The following is a 21,264-nucleotide window of genomic DNA, read 5'->3' as shown; positions in this document are numbered from 1 at the left end:
TTGTAATAAAACTGAGGCGCGCCCAAATTGATGCGTAAGAAAACACCATTAAACAAATTTTTCGAAAGTTGAGACCAAGGTAGATCGATTTCTCGTATTAAGAAACGTTTCATCGCCAAATTTCATGTAATTCGTTTGAGCTGTTTTCAATATAATAGGTTTTTAATCTATCCTCCATTCTAATACGAAAGCCCTACCGATGATGATGTCACATTTTCGTTCTGTATGCGGCCTGTATATCGGTGGCTACGGTCCGTCACACATCATTTGGCAGCTCATACTTCAAGCTAGTAGATGTGCGAAAAGTATTGGAATTCTTGTAATCATACGCAAGGTGTTGCGCCGTGAAGATGAGTAAACTTTTGCTACACTTTACCATTTCGAAACAGTCGCAGGCTTCTAAAGAAATTTTGCTAGGTTAGATACGTTATCAATAGCAACAGCCTGAAGATGGTTTAATAGCTTTCGTTCTGGAAATTTCAATGTTCAAGATACTCCTTGCAATGGACGACCAAACAGCACAAGTGGACGATGCTCTGGCAAAAGTCGAGCAAGACTAGTATTTATGTACTCACGATTTTACCAATGACCCGAACATCAATCACCAAACAGTCTTAAACCATTTGGGAAAAAATGGCTACAGAAGAAAGGTCGACGTCTAGATGCCACGAATTTCTATGGAAACATAACGAACTCGAAGCAGTTAATCACGAGTGATGAAAAGTGTATTAAACTATGGCAACAATATGCGAAACAATCGTAGTCGAAGCGAGAAGTTCCACAGATATTTGGCAAAGTCTACACTGACGCCTATGAAGGTTATGTTCTACGTTTTGTGGGATTGGAAGTGTATTGTGCATCACAAGCTCCTCCCGCCTGGCAGAACGACTGACCGTGACCTATACTGTCAACAATTAGGGCGAATGCACCTATCAATTCAAAAGAAACAGCCGGAATTGGTCAAGATAATGGGTGGCGTATGCCATGTTGACACCAGACCGCATATATCTTTAACGATCCGTCAGAAATTGAAAAAAACTTGGCTGGGATACTGTAGTATAGTCCGGACCTTGAACTTTCAAATTAATATTCGTTTCGGTTTCTGCAGAAACCCCTGAATGGTGTTAAGTTGGTTTCAAAAGAGGCCTATGAAAACCACGTGTCAATTTTTTGACCAGAAACCCCAGAAGCTCTTCAGCAACGGGACTATGGTGTTCCTGAAAAAAAAATGACAACTTGATATAAATGTGACAAAGATTATTCTTTTTGCTTACCACTATCTGCTCCCCCATTATTACCATTCTTATCTACATCGGGAACATCAGATATAACTAAGGCTATCAGGCCGTTCTCCAGCTTGATTGTTCTGCAAACAAATTTAGAAGAACTATGTGATTCCTCCATTACAAATGAATTGTGATATATTAAAACTACAAGGTGATTTAAATAACATATACACATGGAGTATAAAAAATAAATTAGATTTTAACATTAAAAAATGTAAGTTTAAGATATTTACAAAACAAAGAATTTTAACAAACTCTGCCATATTCAACAGGAAATAAATATTTGGAGCGTATGTTTATGTATAGGGACTTGGGAGTTATATTCTAAAGCGAAATCTCATTTAATAAACACATTTTATCGATCACACAAGATACGTTCAAGCAATTGCGCTTTACAATCAAAAGCACTTAAATGTTTACAAACGTAAACGTCACAGCAACTCTTTTCAAAAGCCTAGTACTACTCAAATTGGAACATGCGTCAGTGATCTGGGCAGCTAAATATAAAACTCAAGAATACCCGACAGAAACAATAGAAGAAAAAAGATTAAGGTATTTATGTTATAAGAGAACAGGACAGACTGCTCTTGTAAATAGAGTATATTACTCTAACTTGTTAAGTGAATTTTATTGTATTAAACTTTTTGATAGATGTATCAGTGCACAAGAAGTATGTCTACACAAAATAGTAAATAGCATATTTGATAATAGTGAATTTTTGCAATAATTCAATTTAATATAGACAGAACGTTGAGAAAAAGAAATTTCATCTGGTATAAAACATCCAAAACAAATACATACAATAATTCACCATTGGTCAGAATGTGTAAGCTGAATAACAATATAGCACAAAGAGAAGAAGAATTTGATCTTAATCAGCAAGCGTTTATAAAGTTAACCAAAAATAGATTTTTACTGAATGATTATACACCTATGTACTGATGTTTTCTTGTTTGCACGTATATGTGCGTGCGCTTATATATGTAAGCATATATGTAAAACCTATATACGTGCATTGTATGTACATATGTAGTGTATTTGGAAATATTCAAATGCATAAACCTAAGTGTTGTTTATAATATTTATTATCTAAATTTGTGTATCTGAAAAGAATATTTCCAGCCATTTTTGTACTTTTGTATTTTTTACTACTACCTTTTATTTTTTATTTTTGTTACTTATTAATGTAGTAAATGTTTCTTTAATGTCTGTAATAAATTGTAAGAGCCTTCTGTAGAGAATTTTTCTCCATTGAAGGTAAATAAATGTCATTTACATTTTTATTTATTTACTTTTAAATAAGATCAGTAAAAAAAATTATATTGATCCGATTTGCACAATAAGCAAAACCCGTTGGTCCCATTTAAAAGTTCACAACGACATTTTGAAACTCAGAGAGTTTCTTCATTATTTTTTTTCTGAACGATTTCTGAGTTACGGACACTTCATAGAACAGTATAACAGCAAAAACTTTTGCACTTTTAGAACATTAGAAAACAGATCATGATTATCGGTTTATAATTTGGTTTAATAACCTTTTCAACGACAAATTTATACGAGAACATTTGATTTCGTCATATTTTAAAAGCAAGAAATATTCTCTTCGATATACATAACATTTACGAAGACACTTTTATGTCGGGTGGGAAGATTGCGTGCTACAGTGAAATTTAGAGCTACGTCGGCGGTAATTCACTATTAGAAGGACCACCGAATTGGTCTAAATGAAAGAGCCAGACGAAGTATTCTGAGAGAAGCTAACAGTTCTCCAGTAGCCAAGTTGGTGGAAATCATAGTGACTGGTACGGCAACTTGGGCATTAGTGCCAGTAGCGATTAGAGTGACTTTCATGGCTGGGATACGGCGAGGCGGAAGGTTTACTGTTCTCGAATAGTCTGCATGTCTTCTTTTGATACAAAATTAAACCGAATGCCACCAACGAAGTATGCAGTAGCTGTATACTGCTTGTGCATTTTGAGGTGTCCAGTGACATTCTCTGAAGGCTTTCTTTAGTTACAGTTTGCTTTATGATACCACCAATATTATCACAGGGTCACTTGCCATGGCTCGTTGCAAAAAATGACCACTGAATTTTTAATTGAAAATCAACTTCATAATGACACAAAGTCAAGCACGATTTAGTTCTTATACAGTGATGCACAAACTATTAGTAAAATACTCAATTTCTGTCATTTGTGAAATATTGCTTTTCATGAAACTTGTCAAAAGTTGCCGTGTTGTATATACCATTGGGACATCGTGATCTAGATCATCACTTAAAATACAAAAATTCCTGTGTTGCAGAATTCCATCTTCTTTGAAATAAAGAACACAAGCATACAGTGTTAGTCCAGTGGAATCCCTGGGCTTCATCTTGAATGACAAATTAATAATTTTCACTGAAGTCCATCAGTTCAAGGCTTCATTGTCTGGTAGATACTCCTTTCTAGATTTTAGGTAACGAGATTGCTGCTTTGCTATGTATGCATGTAAAGAATGAGTCAGAAAAAACTTGGCCAGTAACTTTGACCAAAAAAGTAGGTAAAGAAATGAAAAGAAGAAAGGTCGTTTGCATATTTTAGTTGACTATAAAGTTTAAAAAAATAAACACACAAAATATATTATAAAGAACTAATTATGGAAAAATGCTCGTACATTACTCTTAATCCGCTTCATAAGAGTTCGCACATCTTCTTCTGTTATTTGATTGGCAGCTGCAGTCCACTTGCGACGAAAAGTTTTCAAGTCAGCCGCCTTCCCTTTTGATGTTTTCAATGTTCTTTTAATGTGGGCCCAATATTTTTCAATTGGCCTAAGTTCAGGGCAATTTGGTGAATTTGCCTCTCTTCGAACTGCGACGATACCCTTTTCTTTATAACAATCAGTGGCTGCTTTAGAGTAGTGAGAGGTAGCAAGATCTGGCCAAAAGAAAACAGAGTTACTGTATGACATCACAAATGGATACAAGCGTTTTTGTAAACACTCCTTCGTATAAATTTCGCCGTTAATTGTCCCTGTTGTGATGAACGCTTTGCTTTTTTTACCGCATGAACAAATAGATTGCCAAATCAAATACTGTTTGGGATATTTGGATGCCTTCCGTTGTTTAAATTTATCCTGCAAATCTCCCCTCTTCAGTGCCACGTACTACTCCTTTCCGGGAATTTGACTGAAATCAGCGACACAATAGGTTTCGTCGTCCATAATGCAACATCCATATTGAGTAAGGTACTGATCATAGAGTTTTCTTGCTCTGGATTTTGCCGTCACTTTTTGCTTTTCGTCTCGGTTAGGTACCTTTTGGACTTTGAAAGATCGTAAACTTTTCCTTGCTTAAATCTGTGCACTGTAGATTGGGACGCTTTGACCACACCAGCAACTGCTCTTTCCGATAAATAAGGATTTTGACGCAGCAATGCAGTAACCCTTTTCTCCAGCTTCGGTTGGCTAGTCCCCGGTTTTCTACCTGAGCCAGGTTTTCTTTCAACAGTTAAATCTTGTGCGTACTTTTTAATTACATTTTGCACAGTAGACCGAGGGTATTTTACGAGTTTGCTTAATTTATTTAAGGACATACCTGGATTTTCGAGGTATTTGTTCACAATTAGTTTTCGTTTTTCTAACTGACTCATCGTTCTTTACCACAGTATGCACACTTCACAACTGACAATCTATTCGTGAGTAAGATCGACAGTCTGCCCTTGCTTATGCACAGTGCTGCCAATGTTCATCTTATATACTAGAAAATATGGAGGGAGGAAAGTGGCCAGGTTTTTTCTGACTCATTCTTTAAAATAAGCTTGGTCATTCAGTGATAGTTTTAATAAGTTCCTCTAGTGATAAAGTCTGCATTACCAAGTCAGTTCTATCTGTGGTTATCCACTACTTCACTTCAACCATGTTCGCAGGATTAAAGTCTTTAAACTGAAAACTTTAAACATTAAAAACTCGTCCAATAATTGGAACGATTGGCACTTATTACACATTCTGAGCATACACTCTCTGTTGTCTTCACTGCACATCCCCATCTTGATCAGATCATGATGTTTCTTCCAACTCAATGGCTGATAGAAGTAGTCTAACATTTTGGTGAATTGTGTGTACAAACACACACTCTCTCTTTCTTTCTCTGTGTGTGTGTGTGTGTTCCTGGAGAACCAACAATGCTTTGGTCGCAAATTGGCAAATTTAGAAAAGCTTACTCTTACATCAGGATATTTCAACTGAAACTGTACTTCAGAGTACTTTATTGCTGCATAAAATAAGCCTCTTTTGTTCATACATATTTCTTGCAACGCTCACTTTATCCTTCTGGCCTGGCATCAGTCTTGAGAATTTATCATCACTGTAAAACTGCAATAGTAAACTTACAGTTTCGGGTTTAGGCGTTTCCCCCTTCTTGCTGCAGGTGCTGCTAAGATGTCAACCTCTGTTCGCAGTTTTCTTGCTGTGCGGACCTAGTACGCTGACACACCGAACATTTTTCCTGCTTTCTTTCGGGACCATGATGATGGCACTAAGGTAAGTATTTGATTTTTTTTTTTCTTTTCGGCTGACTGTTCAGAGTTCGGCCTTCAATAAATTTCGTTTCATTGAAGTTATCCTCAGATTGCTTTGTGTTTTTGTCTGCTATCCGAGTTGTATCCGATGCAACTTTCAGTTCATACTCGTTTAGCGAATAAATGCGAGCAACCTTTTTTCATAGGGTTTCTTCTGCCATGTGCAATTATCTTTCTGCGGCTCTTACAGGGTGACAAGAAATAACCCAAACGAAGTTTGATACCATACATTTATCAAACCGAAAGAATTTAGCAAAACAACACGTAATACCAAGAGAATAGGTATTTAGAAACATGTTCAGCCGATTTCGAAGTAGCCGCCCTTGGCGGCGATAGAGAGGTCCAAACATGCTTTCAAATTTCGGCGATGAGCCGCAGGTCCTAGGGCGACAATCGGTTCTACTCACGACGCAGAAATTGCTTTAGCTACTCCAATCTTTTGTGGCATGTCGAGCATACCTGGCCTTCAAAACTGACCATACACTGTAGTCCATGGGCTTGAGATACGGCGAGTAGGGCGGCCATTTCGCACACCAGATGAATTCTTCACCAGTTTTCGTCCGTTTCGCCCTGTGGGCCGGAGCGGAGTTATGTTGGAAAGTCCATTCCGTATCGCAGAAGTGCTGCTTGGCACATGGAAGTACCAGTCTCAGAATGTCGCGTCGGTACACCTCGTGGTTGACCCACAAACACTAGAGGAGTCTTGGTAGTGTTCGACGATGGCTCAGGTGACCGGAGCCTCTGCGGTCCAGGTCCTGTCGTTTTGGTGGTTGTGCGCCTGTTCCACGGTGAACAGATTCTCGTCGGTGAAGAGAATGCGACATCGTTCGAGTCTTACGCGCTTGTTTTCGCATGTGAGCAGCTGAACATTTTAGAGCTTGTAGCCTTGAGACTGAGCTCCCTTTTCGCTATTTACCGCACCGATTCGCGGTGTATTCCTGTCTCGCAAGCAATTTTCTCACGGAGACCCTCAGATTTCGCTGCACTCTCTTTTTGATGATCTTGCGGTTCTTAGACGTGTTGATGGTACGCTTTCTTCCTCTTCCGGGACGATCACCTTCATGGTCGAGCTCCTGAAATCGCGAACTGCGTCTGAATCTGCTGTTTTTGGAATACAAGCAAATGAACTATTTCTTATTGACGCTTTCCTTGACGAAACAGTTCCAACGTTGCCCTGCGTTTGGTTGACATTTTGAAACAAAAAATTCCTCGTGCGGAAGTCGAAAAAAAACGTGTACAGGTACACAAAATCCAACAAAATAACACTTATTTGGCTACAGAACATTACATTCCTGGCAGGACATACCAAACTTTGTACAGGTTCTTTCTTGTCACCCTGTATCTTTGTATTACCTTTCATGGCATGCACCTTTAGTGGCGACAAACCTAATGCTTGGTAACAACGTTTTACTTTCTGCTTGTGATTTTTCTCCGGAAGTATCAGTTCAGAGTCGGATGGTCAAGTTTTATAAGATTCACCACAATCAACATCTGCTGTTTCTTCTTGTGATGTTGATGTTGATGGCTTCTCTTCCACACATTTTCGACATCCAATACACAGTTTGGTTCCAGGAATTATATATATATGCTTCCTCAAACGAAACACTTCACACACCAGTTCTCATCTTCTGACCAGAATGACTGTTGTACGGATCACAACATTTCTTTTGATGTCCAGAAAACTTGGTTACAAATTTTTGCCTATGGTTTTCACAACTCATCACTTTACTGTTTTCAATAATTACACCGCTTCCCACAAAAGTAGTTCCTTTTGTTCAGTACTGAAAGTGTTCATATCTGTGAATTTTACACTGCACACTGGATCATTTATTCACTGACCAAAAGCACAAGGCAGCTGACCAGCTGGATCCATTTTTCCAGACTTCCTTAACAATGTTCACAAAATACAATACACAGAGAGACGTCCTTCTCTCTCAAGACTTCTCACCTTTCAGCTGTTTGGAGTCACTAACACTTGATGATCCCTGTTTATACACTACTATGGAACAATGTCGACTGTTCCAGGAAAAGAACATTTTTGAATGTTCAGACAAAGGACCAACACTCTAGACAAAGGAAGAATATTCTAGATAGTTCCAGACAAGGTAAATACACATTCTATCTACAGAGCTCCAGATAAACGTTATACTCGAATGCTCCAGACAACAATTAATCACGAATTTTACATAAAGTCCAACTACGTTCTGTTCAATCAAAGGAGAAAGACAAAGAACTAGGTCACCAAATGTAATATTGCCAATCCCCTGAGGGGGTATTTATAGGATGCTTTTGCTGATACCAGTTATAGGATAATTCAGGCCTAGCAGCATGTGGCATATTTTCAACTCATCGCAATTTTTTTTTCTATGGTTCTTATGACCTGCCCATCACTTTTTTTTTTTTTTTTTTTAACTATTGAATGGGTACGGTTTTAGTTTCGTTGTGCGTGGAAGGTGATTTTAATGTTCTGTTTAAATTATTCTTATATTAATACTTGTTTATATTAATGTACAATCACGTACATTTGTATATGTGAGCTCCTTCGTTGTATATATCGTGTGCTAGTTTGTGTTTATTTGTGTATATACATATTTGTCCACAAGCCTATAACGAATACATATTTTAAATAATGCCCAATGAACTAGAACACATTCTCCCTGCAAAACGGCAGAAAATACATTCTTCTGAAAGAAAGAACGTTTTAGGAAAAGCCAATCCTATTAAAGGACAACCAAAGGAAATTATTTGCTCAGTTCGGGACTATTTCGAAGAGGAAAAGGACAATGGAGGACCAAATATCCCTGTAGATAAGGCACTTGACAGGACTGCCGCTGCTGTAAAAATAAATAAATGTACTATTGTGAAAATTGGCAAAGTTCGAAAATGAAGAGTCTATCCCCTCCACATTTTAAAAAATTACAGTTGATAAAGATAAGTACGGGGCACAATGTGACGTCATACGTCCCTTACCTTTTCAGATCCACATTTACCCATGAACAGCAATGTGGCATTCTGACTTGCGTCGGCACGCTTGTTTTCCGAATACCGACATCTCTCAGCACCTAGCAGACGACGACACAGTTCTGTTGTTGCAATGATGCCGTGTCAGAACAGTATCTTGCAGTGAGGAATGTACACTTACTAAAGACATTGTGTAGTAGACTCGGTTAGATAGTATTTGTGCATGTTAGTGGACACCTAGCACAAGTTGGTCCGTGCTTAGTGGACTGAAGTTATGCCATACATCCACACATTGTATTTATATTCAGCCCTCGTGAAGTCAATCTGCGCCTATTAACAGAGCTCCTCCTTTAAAAACACTTTATAAGGCAGTAAGGGCACATGTGGTGCTGAAAGAAATTTATTTCTGACGAAGGTAAGTATTCTTCCATTGAATGGTTAGCACCTAGGAAAGAAGTATATTCGTACGGGTATGGACTTTTAATGTCCTAGGAACCCGATGGCAGAGCTTTCTTTGTCTTTCTGTGATAACCTTTTGTAAGTCAAAAATTTTCTGCAGGAGTTCCAAAATAATAAAATCAGGATGATACAATCATGTTTTTATAACGGCGTTACATGACGCATGGTAAAAAGTTTTCAGCAGTATCCGTAGTTCGAGTTTCAACCCATGAAGTCACAGTTTTTGAAAGAGTTTTGCTAAAAGAAGCAGGTTTAAAATATTTATGATACGATACACCGTATTTTGTAATGAAAGCAGCTTTAAGGAATTTTGTTTTTCATACCGTCGGGGGTTCATTTAGGATAATGTAGGTAAGCTGGCCTGTTGTTCCAATATCAGCACTAAGTCCATCCTTTCCTGCCGGCCTTTTCTCCATCATATTAGTAACCATTGAACCCCAATTTTCACATATGGCCTCACACAATGGTATACTCAAACAAAACATCATTAACTTTACTGCAACACAGTGTTTGTCTCGGAATGTTACTGCAAGTTTAGACAGTCTTCAATTCAAGAAACTTTCCTTCATTTCTTAAGCTGGTTACCAAAACCTGCATAGATTTAATGAAAAGCTTGTATTCAAAAAAATAATCTATCCTAATGTATATCTACCAAGAACTGAAATGGGAATATACTCACAAATGCAAAGAAGATTGAAGAAGACAGAAAGCCTTCTCTGCTTGCTGAACAGAAACATTACTTGTTGAGAAAGTTAAAATATCCAAATTACACAAGAAGTTTGACCTAGATACTATCTGTTTCAAGGAGCTTGCGTCAGCACCACTCATGTGTATAAACTTCAAATCGTTCCAAAAAATAATTTTAAAATTTTGAGTATTCTTCGAAACGCAGATAGCGGCATGTCCCGCTATAGGACCTAGGGACATGTCTGATAAAGGAAAAATGAAATGAAATCTTTAAGTTTTACGTCCCACGGTTATGCCGGTTAGGCTAAAGGAGACGGTGATAATGAGAGATGAGTGAAATGGTGGAATGAAGAAAGAGGGAGGAAACGGGAGAACCCCGAGAAAACCCACGAGCACGGTGTTTGTCCACCACAAAGTTCACTTGGCGGGGGCTGGGATCGAACCCGGGACCCCAAGCACCAGAGGTGAACGCTCTACCACTGAGCCACCGCGCCCCCCGTCTGATAAAGGACTCCACCCTCAAACATTCCTGAAACACGCAACAAAGAAAGATGATATTCACGAATTTTTAGTAGCAGTTTCAAAGCTATGTTCTCCATCATAGTGAGAAGGTAAAAATTCACTGTTTTAGTAATTTCTGAGTAGTGTGTAATTTTGAACACTTAACAGTTTGAAACTTTTTTTTTTTTTTTAAGTAATACTCTACTGATGCATATGAATGTAGGAAAGAGCAAAGGAAGCATAAAAATAAGAAATATTTGAGATTAACAGTCAATAGTGAAGGCCTGAAATAAAACATGGGCAAATATAGATAGGGTATGGTATATGAAAGTAAGAAGAGATTAGTTATACAACGTTGAAAAGAGGTTCATCTGGCTGTTACTGGGGCTGCCATCTGCGACAATTTGACCCCTTTACGATTTACGCAAAAATATGGCTTTCAAATGTCATAAAAACTAGCACAAAAAAATAATCCAACCTGCACATGGTGCACATTAAAAGCCACAAATGCTATCTAACCGAGTTAGGACACGGGGAACCTGTTGGGCCCGCGCCCGAAGCCAGCAGGCACGTAAGGAAGAGCAGTAAAGAGAAGTAGGGTAGAAGAGAGGATTTCAGCGGAAAGCTTTTTAAATATTTACATTTTGCATTCCAGTACATTTTTATTGAATTTAATCACATCAAAATTTTGGGTTGGTAGATGTTGATCATTAAAAAAAAAAAGCCTAGATGAATTTTGAGAGGGTGTAATAATGATGAAAAAAAAAAACTGATTTTGGTCGGAAATGACATATCTGAAATGGAGTTTCAGGTTTGTGAGTGTTTTGGTTTTAGTCATAATAAATCGCGCATCCGTTAATGTTTTGAGCGAGAGTTTTTACTGTTGCTGAAAAACATAAGGATGGCACCATGAAGAACAGCAATCTTGAATCCCACCGTGAGGCAGTTAAAATTTTAATATTTGTACCCCTCAATTACCCCAACGGGGTAGTTGGGTGAATGATGCGGTGGTAAATGGATGGAATGCCGTAAGTGAATATTATTTTGCTTAGAATTCATTTAAATGCCGTGCTATCTGTTTCTTTTCTGGTGTAAACTCATGTTTCATAATGCATTGTGCTTGTTAAGTTTTTTTGTTTAACTTAGGCCTCAAAGTGGTGAAGTGTTTCAACGCTTACAAAGCGAAGTAATTATATATAAGGACCTGTTTATCAATCCAGTGTCAACACATGTTCTACAGTTTATAGTTGTCTTGTCCGCTTATATATATATATATATTTTTTTTGGCGGGTTAAGTGCTGTATCGCCGGACCAATTTTAGGAAATTTACCGGGTCAATTGGAGAATTTATTTGTGAAGAAGAATGAGTGGTCAGGTAAGGAGTATAGGATAAGTTAAGAAATTGGTTGTTTTTGATGCAGGTGGCACCGTATATGGAGGCGGATAGACTATTTCGCGGAGAGGTACAGTTGTTTTACTATACGGATCCATAGATTGTAAAATATATAGAAAAAAATTGGTCAAGTCTTTAACTTGCCTATTTCATGTCGAGAACAGAATCCAACCAACCCCTGCAGGGCTTCTAACCCATTCCTACTACTATTACGACTATTACTTATACTATGGATCAGTATAGTAATACTTCATGCCTAATGTATCTAACGTAACTTAATGTAATCAAACCAAATATAACCGATACCAGAACATTTTCGTACTTTTTTTTTTTTGTTTCGATTTTCAAATTAGTCCGGCGATACAGCACTAATGCTTTTTTTTCATTTCGTATGTGATACATTTTGGATTATGTTCAAAGGACAGTACACTGTGCTACAAACAACAATTGGAAAGTTTCAAGAAGCATTCACATATGGGTGATTCCACGAAAAAGGGAAATTTTCACTTGGAAAATTTTTGTTCCGTTGATGCTCGCCTACTTCGAAAAAAATATTAGATGCACTTACTATTACTAAGTACATGTTACTTAAGTGTTCAGCAGAGCTGAATCATTATTGGTGTAGTAAATAAAAAATAATAAACTTTTCAGCACCCACGGAGTTGAGACCATAGGTCACGGAGTTGAGATTACTTAACACGGACTTGAAAATTGCTGTGGAGTTGAGAAACGTGATACATCTGGGTGATAAGTTTTGGTTTATAAGTGATTAAGCTTATAATTTACATAAAAATTGAAATAATTTTCCAATAATTTTTGTAAGTTAAAATTATTCTCCTTACGTTGAGTAAAATTCTAACAAACTAGATGACAAGTAATTTGTTATACAAAAATACTCCAGAAAATACTGCGAACATATGAGAATATATCTAATGAAGGTTCCAAAATTAAGTACATATATATATATATATGAATATGTTACGTAAATAAGAAAAAAAGAAATACACATACACTTATCGAATATTGAAAAATTATTGCGCTCTCAATATGTTGATTATCATATGGAGAGGACAGATGTTTCACATAAGCTTACGAAACAAATGAAGTAGTCACTAAACCTGTCTGTTGTATACTTCATTTGTTTCTGAGCTTAGGTAAACCGCTTATTGTCTTCTCTGTGTGATCAAGTCAACACGTCGAAAGTGCAATACTTTTTTAACATTTGGTAAGTGTATTTGTATATTTGGTATATATACAAGGTGTTTCAAAACAATACATACATCGTTTGGGAGCTGATTCCTGACACCAAGGTAAGACGAAAAGTATAGACCAATCTGGGTGCACAAATGCTCCCTTTAGGAGTTATAGGCTGCCGAAAACATGAATAAAATGAAATTTAAAGATCCATAGCTCCAAAACTATGAGATTTGCCGTAGTCGGGTCACGACTTCACTTAGGAACTAATATGTGCACTATCCAAAAACATGTTTCAGAATCCTGAGGTACTCACGAAGCAATTTTTATATAGGGAGTTTGGCTACGGGCATATAATCTGAAGTACTCACCAACTACTTCTATAAAAGTTGTTGTGGAAGTACCGCAGTATTCTGAAACATGGATTTGTATAGCGCACATACTAGTTCCTAAGAGTGAAGTCTTGACCCGACTACGGTAGGTCCCATAGTTTTAGAGCTATGGAGCTTTATAGTTCATTTTTTTTTTTTTCATGTTTTCGGCAGCCTATAACTCCAAAAGGAAGCATTTGTGCACCCAGATTGGTCTATACTTTTTGTCTTATCATGGTGTCAGGAATCACCTCGCAAACGCTGTCGGTGTTGTCTTGAAACACCCTGTATAATGAACACTAAATGACAGTGTAAGGCGCTCATCATTTCTCAGTTTTCTTTGTATAATTCAATGCTTTTGTTAAGTAGCCCACATTTTCCACTCCAATGAAGGAAATGTCTTGAGGAATCAGGGAAGGGCTTTTCTAGTCTACACAGAATGTCAACTGCCAACGCTTTTTGAACGTCAAGTTTAGTGGACCAGGAGAAATTCCGGCCTTTGAGTGTGAATGACACGTGGTCAGCGTGTCCGCTCCTATAGCCGTTGTTATGGTCTGCGCGATCAGGTTCAGTACATCTCTACTCAAATGAGTTTTTCAATTGCATCACTGTGCGAAGTAAACACCATTAATTTTTGAGCTTCCACCGGGAAACAAACCCAGAACCCCGCACGAAAGGCGAACGTACTAGTCACTAGACCATAAACGAGCTTTATTTCTATCAATATGTTGAAAGAGCAAATATTTGGAAGAGCATGAGCATAACAAACACTATACGATTATCAACTCCGTGAACTTGTCTCAACATCGTGGATTCCTTAGTTTTTATATGGACATGGAGTTGAGAAAATCGAATATAATTTATCTTTACCGGCCCACTTTTTAACCAGTACATGTGAGTAATTGTGTACGAATTTTCTACGTTAAGGCGTAGGTTTCGCAAGGGAAAGAAGGTATATACCATACAAATACATTCACTAATAAATATCATGGTGTTGAATATACGCACCTGCTTTCCACACACAAAAATATTTTTCCTATAGCTCTTAACATGTGCACACAACTTTCTACGTTCTTCAGCCAGACATGTCTGCTTTGTCTTCTTGTGGGTGTTGCCAATGTGGACGACCATGCTATCTGTTGAGAGCAATGTCAATTTTTTCTCATGCCATGGAGTTCAGACGAAATAGAGGTGACAGAAAAGAAGCATAGTCAAGCTTTCGAAAATAATCGTTATAAAGGTTTACTTTCCATAAAACCCAAACATTGAAGTGTTCTTTTCCATTTAATTACCATTAAATGAGGTTTGATTTGCGACTTCAGTTGAAATTTATTGATTAAAATCAGTCAACTATAGTCTGTGACAGCCCACGGTGTTGAGAAATCTGGGTAATAATTTTTTACGTATGTTTCGTGTTATATCTGCAAACTGTTATACATGGCATACCTATTTTGTGACGGTTACTACCAAACAAAATAAAAATGAGGTGATTCTTCCTAGTAGTAGTTTGAAGAAATGCCCGTGACAGAAAATTTCCCTTTTTCGTGAAATCACCCATATCTATTAGATTTAGAAACAAGCTACTTATTTCGCGTAAAGAAAGGTATAGTTTTTTTTTTTCTATGCCACATGAAACAAGTTTTTCAGGGAAACACAAGTTATGTACACTAAACGAAGGCTTGCGTTTTCTTCATTTACACCCAATTATTGCCATGGATTTATGTGCACTGGCAATGGCTTAAACCATTTTGCACCAAATTACCCCCATGGGCGTAATTGAGTGGAATTCGGACCAATAATAATAAAAATGCTGGAGCATGAAAAGTAAAGATATTGACAGCTTACCACTACCAAGTAGGTGCACAAGAACCTGCGACATATAATCAGTTCTTCAAAATCTTGGAAAACACCTAGGTTCTGGCAATGATACGAGAGGTAAACTTTATAATACGCACTCCAGCTACCATTGACAAGCAGGACCACTTTAAAAGGTTACAGTGGAAGTAGGGTAGGGGCAGGAACGGCTTAAGGAAATTTGACCCGTTTTTATACAATTAATAGTGTAATTTTTCGCTTCTGAGTAGGTATACCAGCTCTGCCGTGTGGCGACAAAACGCTGTAACTTGAGTTACATTGTTTTGTCGCTATAAGCATTTTTGAATTTCCCTCACCGATACGCATGTTCACCAGGCCCAGCATTGAGCTGAGTCAAATACTTTTGAAAATATACCAAAGAGAATTTCGATGTAAGTAGGAACTTAGACGGTCTGTAGCGACTGTACGGCTCCTTTTTTCAAAACTGCTCCGCCAAAGTTACAGCGTTTTGTCGCGACAGGGCAGAGCTGGAGCCGATATTGTAAAGTTAATTCCATAAGTTTCAGTAGCAGTAGTCATTATTTGCATAGACGGCATTTTTTTAAACTTAGTTTTGGTCGCCTCCCGGCAATATTTCATGTTCCTACATTACATATTTCATTTCTATGTTATTCACTTTACAGATTACTTACACTTTAATTACCCTTCCGTAAAAACAACTAGTTTCTCCTGTAAACTTTTTTTAACCTAGTTTTGTTCCCCCGAGTGCAGAATTAACTCATATAACATATTAGGCCTAATAATAATAATAATAAAATTTTATTGCAGAAACATCTGAGAACATCAGATGTATTACAATCCTCAGAAACAGAAGCTGAAAGTTTTAGGGTTACATATATAACATAACATACCATAATATAAACAGAGATCACTGGATAACAGACGCAAATATTTTAACTATCAATTTTGAGTTCAAAAAATTCTTCAACACTATATATACAATTATTAATAAGTAATTTCCGTACTTCTTTTTTAAAAGCCAGAAATGGAAGTTCTCTTAGGCTAGTTTTAGACGGAAGCATTTATCGTAACATTTCTCGTAGCAAAAATCGTATCATCGATATCCTACCGTGTAAAGTAGCAAATGCTATAGCATTTCCCATGCCATGGCATATCCTATGGCATTTCTTGTCGATAGAACCTGCTCTATTTCGTAGCATTTCGCCCAGCATTTCTGCTCCGATTGCAGCGCCGTGGTGTGTTAAAAGGAAGCGAAAGATTTTGTCAAATATCCATGCTCTTTGTTTTGTGTGGGAAATTGAATTGTAATAAAGAAAAATGAGTTTTAGTTGGGATACTATTATTATGTTGATTAAAAAATATGAGGAACATCCTTGTTTGTACAAAGTTAAATGTTGCAATTTCACTATACGAGTCCACACAGAAATTCATTTTTTTTTTTTAAATCTCGTTTCATTTATTGTACCTTCAGCAATCATTTCTGAGGTGTGCTCTTGCAGTCTCCGGTGCAGGTTCACTTTAACAGTTGGCAACGTGTAGTTTTACTATACGGATCCATAGTATAAGTAGTAGTAGTAAGAGTAGAAGTAGGAGTACTTAGTAACAGTAGTGGTAGGTATAATAATAGTAAGAGTAGTAGTAATAGTAGTAATAGGAATAGGAGTAGGAACGGATAGTAGTAGTAGTAGTAGGAATAGTAGTAGTAGTAGTAGCAGTAGGAACGGGTTAGAAGCCCCGAAGGGGTTGGTTGGCACTTGCCAAAAAAGCTTATTGAAGATTACGTGCATTTCAGGTTCGACTTTAATTTCTATATTTCCACGTAAATACGCATTTCAGATGTAAGTGCACACCATATTTCCATTACTTTACACTACTCTATTAAAATATTAGAAATTTCTTCTGTAAATTTTAAAATCTATGGATCTGTATAGTATAACTGCATTGTTAAAAGTCCTTTGTACCATAATAAGCATATGCGAAAAAAGGACTTTTAGAAGAAATAGTTACTAAAATATCTTTTTTTAGTTTTGGAGCCATAATTGCGCTCTTCTCCAGTGATTTGTTTGTTACGTCACGACAAAATGCTTATCAAAATGCTACCGTGTAAAAGCACAATATACTTTTGATGCCATAGAATATTATACAAGATTTTTAGCAGCACATCTGCTACGAGAAATTCTACGATAAATGCTTTCGTCTAAAACTAGCCTTAGAAATATAGGAAGAAAATTATAAAATTTAACTGACATATAGTAAAAGGTCTTTTGCGTCTTACTATATTCACATCGGTTATAGTTAAGGAGGCGTACTTCCCATTTAGGGAAGGACGAGAAACGCCATACTTTCAGGAACTATTCATTGACTATCTAGGATGTTAAAAAGTAGGTAATAGACTGAGTTCTTGCCCTTGTACTTAGGGTGTTTAGGTAGTGCAACAGTTAAGATGTATCCTCGTGCACGGGAGATGAGAAGTAGCTGTTCTTAACTATTACCACATCGGAAATGCGTATTTACGTGGAAATATAGAAATTAAAGTCGAACCTGAAATGCACGTAATCTTCAATAAGCTTGTTGGTTTAAACAGTTTTAAGCACCTTTAAACTTACCATTAATAGTAAGTTAAGAACAGCTACTTCTCATCTCCCGTGCACGAGGATACATCTTACTGTTGCACTACCTAAACACCCTAAGTACAAGGAAAGAACTCAGTCTATTACCTACTTTTTAACATCTAGATAGCCAATGAATAATTCCTGAAAGTATGGCGTTTCTCGTCCTTCCCTAAATGGGAAGTACGGCTTTACTAGCTCTAGATTCCACTTTAAGGATATGGTCGTTCCAGTTCAAATGATTATCAATTACTCACCTGTAGTCTTTTTTATCACTACCAGATTTATCTGGTGGTTCAAGAACTTCAGTCGGCATTATGAGTGTAGTTCAGAGATAACATGTCACTGTCTATAATATAATGTCTGTCTTCGATTAATAAATGTCACTGTCTTCTTCACAAAAATGTTAACATTAGTGCTATTTGCACGTTCATTTCCAGTTCCAAGTTTCGTTCACGACACAAACAAAAACATGCACACACAAAGGCTAAATTTTTCGAATCTTGTGAAATAACCATAATGTGGAAAAGGACTGATCCTGGAAATCTATCCGGCAGCTACTCTGTGATCTCGCGGGTTGTAGATGAGAAAGATAAAATCTTCCCACGTGGGGATTACATCAGATATCCACAACTCCTGGACTCCATGTAAACTGCATTACATTACAGGAGTACGCCACAACCCCAGCCAATTGAATGTTCCCGGCACAATTCTTTATGATAATGCGTTTGCGTACTTGTTCAAAGCAGTCAACACTGTAGCCAGGCACAGTGCCATTGGCAGGTAATAAATTCGTAGCTGCGTCATTACTCATTAGTTATATCACAAGCAGGAATATTCTGTAAAATTTGCAATAATTGAAATTTTCTTATAATGACTATTTGCATTACTTTCTGCGCTACATGTCAGTATGCTCGTACGGAGCATATGCATGAATTTAAAGAAGACTCGTACGGAATGCGGCTAAAGTTGAAATTGTATTTCTCGAGGAAAATATATTCAATATCAAGCTTCGTTAAATGTTGCGGAAGGTAACCAATGCCAAAACTTTATAGAGTAATACAACTGCTATTCCGATAATAGCAGATTTAAACGCTGATTTTGCAATGTGTTGATCCAAACCGTTACGGATTGTGTCCCTGTTTAACACAACTGTTTGAGAAAAGCAATACAAAATTACCTTTTTTAGTTTACGAAAGAACTTCCCTGAACTGCTTTGCCTATTATCGCAAAGAAAAACAAAGACTCTTATGGAATTGACCCCAAATTATCACTATTGAAGTAATGAAAATAGGCCTATAGTAAATTAATTATAGAGATGCGCACGAGTCAAGACATCTCTCGAATCTCGACTCGACTCGACTCGAATTCGAGTCGAGATTCGAGTCGAGACACACTTTGTAAAATTCGAAACGAGACGAGACAAACGTATTTCTCGACTCGAAAATTAGTAGAATAGTGTCCTTTTCTCACGAACATTGGAGAAAAGTGCAGATTTCTCACGAGAATTGGTATAATTTCGCCTTATTTCTTACGAAAATTGATACAAATTTCCCTTATTTTCACGAGAATTGGAGAAAAGTGCAAATTTCTCACGAAAACCGGTACAAATTTCATTCATTCTCACAACAATTGGTCAACAGTGCAAAATTCTCACCAAAACTAGTACAAATTTCCTTCATTCTCAGAACAATTGGTCAACAGTGCAAATTTCTCACGAAAATGGATGCAAATTTCCTCTTGAGTGTTTTATCATATATTTTAATACAATTTTATATTAATTTATACAATTTATGCTGATTACTTACTGTTTTTCCCCAAGCCTTTAAGAAACTTGTTTCTTCCTTGGTTATTCCTCCTTCAAATGCTGAAAATACCTAAAGGAACTTTAGAACATGTCCACACAAGTCTTTTTTGTTAATCTTGAACGCAGTTGGTCTTGGTATTCAAGAAACTAATTCTAAAGAAAGAAGGCACCTATAATAAAAGAATGGGATGTCGTAAGCTGACGTAAGTAAAGGAGAAAAGCAGAAAACAAAAGGATAAAAAAGTAGGAATAGTGGATTATGTGCTCAAAAGTAGGAGAGGTATTAGAACAATGGATTGCCGACAAACACTATTGTAAACGTGAGAGAAGCTCTTTTGAAGGTGTCTCGTAATTCCATCATTGTGTCAATTAAGGAAGTAAGAAAATTGTCAATTTAATGTGACATATGGATGTTGCACAATACTTGAACCGTAGGAGGTGAGAAAGACATGTCAAATAAGTTAGTTTCATGTATTTAGAAACATGGGAAACTCTGGATAAAGCATAGCTATATGTTAGGTAAGAATGGTGTAGGAGAAAGAGAGCCCTTTGATGTCTACTAAAGAAAGAAAGAAACATATACACAGGTGTACTGTAATTTTGGGTGGTCCAGTTTTTTGGAGGTGGAGGGCGAACTGTGTTCTGGACATTGCTTAATTGGGGGACTGTGATTTCTACTGCATGGAAACTGAAAAATATGTGAAAAAGAAAGAAATAGGAGACACCTGCTTGTATGTGTGTGTTCCAGGTTTTTGGAGGTGGAGGGGGTGTACTGTGCTCTGGACATTGCTTAATTGGGGGACTGTGATTTCTACTACATGAAAACTGAAAAATATGTGAAAAAGAAAGAAATAGGAATCATTATTCTAACGACAGAGAATTTAAGAATGAGATAGGTACGTGTCACTTTTTAAAAGTTAATGTATTGCTTCCCCATACGGAAAGACCACACATAAGATGGGGGGGTGAAGTGTGTTTTTTTGTTTTGTGAGCAAAGGATCACTTTAAACGGGTGTTTGACTTCTTACGCATTTTGTTAAGACCTTGCCACATACGTAGAGGGGGAAAAAAAGAGTGAGCGTTCCTACCTGAGTTTCAAAGAGGAAAAAAAGAGTGAATGAATGTGTACGCAAGACAACTTTCCCTTTTGTGCTTTTGGAAGAAGTTTTGAAGGAAGATTTCTGTAGGTATTTCCGCATAAATGATTTTATCCTTTTAAAAACTAGAGTAATGAATTAATTATTTATGAATATTAATGAGATGATAATGAATATTAATGAGATGCTAAAGAAAAGGATTACAAAGAATGGATTTTACTGTTTTTCGTATATTTAGAGGCATTTTGCGGATATATGTAATATACAGCACTGCGTATTGTACATAAATGTATGAGATAATGTGGAAGGAAATGCGCGCAACTCTAAGAAACATATTTTATGTAATGATATTGTATTTTCAGTAGCTGATATGGGATTTTAGCATAGAATATCATCTTTTGGATATTGCATGGGTCTAATGGGGTACGAAGCTTAGACGAATGACAAATTGCATGTATTTGTGATTAGTTTGTAAGCGGGGTACATGTATGTGTAGGTGATATG

General features: G+C 37.0%; 1 protein-coding gene across 4 annotated transcripts in view; it reads right to left on the bottom strand.

Annotated features, from left to right (window-relative positions):
- Positions 1-18,596, bottom strand: part of LOC145680382 (nardilysin-like) — a 339,063-nt gene extending 320,467 nt beyond the window's left edge. For 3 of the 4 annotated variants that reach the window (XM_081750817.1, XM_081750819.1, XM_081750818.1), the window contains exons 1-2: positions 18,114-18,596; positions 1,275-1,366 (exon numbers count right to left, since the gene is read on the bottom strand). In XM_081750817.1, coding sequence (XP_081606943.1) covers positions 1,275-1,366; positions 18,114-18,172 — 151 coding nt within the window. In that variant the 5' untranslated portion in view covers positions 18,173-18,596. The remainder of the gene's footprint in view (positions 1-1,274; positions 1,367-18,113) is intronic. The other variant, XM_081750820.1, reaches the window with a different exon arrangement.
- Positions 18,597-21,264: the final 2,668 nt, after the last annotated feature.

This window comes from Thermobia domestica, chromosome 3 (assembly GCF_964235325.1).
Source record: "Thermobia domestica chromosome 3, izTheDome1.hap1.1, whole genome shotgun sequence".
Classification (NCBI taxonomy): Eukaryota; Metazoa; Arthropoda; class Insecta; order Zygentoma; family Lepismatidae; genus Thermobia; species Thermobia domestica.
Note: the sequence above shows the minus strand (reverse complement) of the source record. Positions and strands in the feature narration are given on the sequence as shown.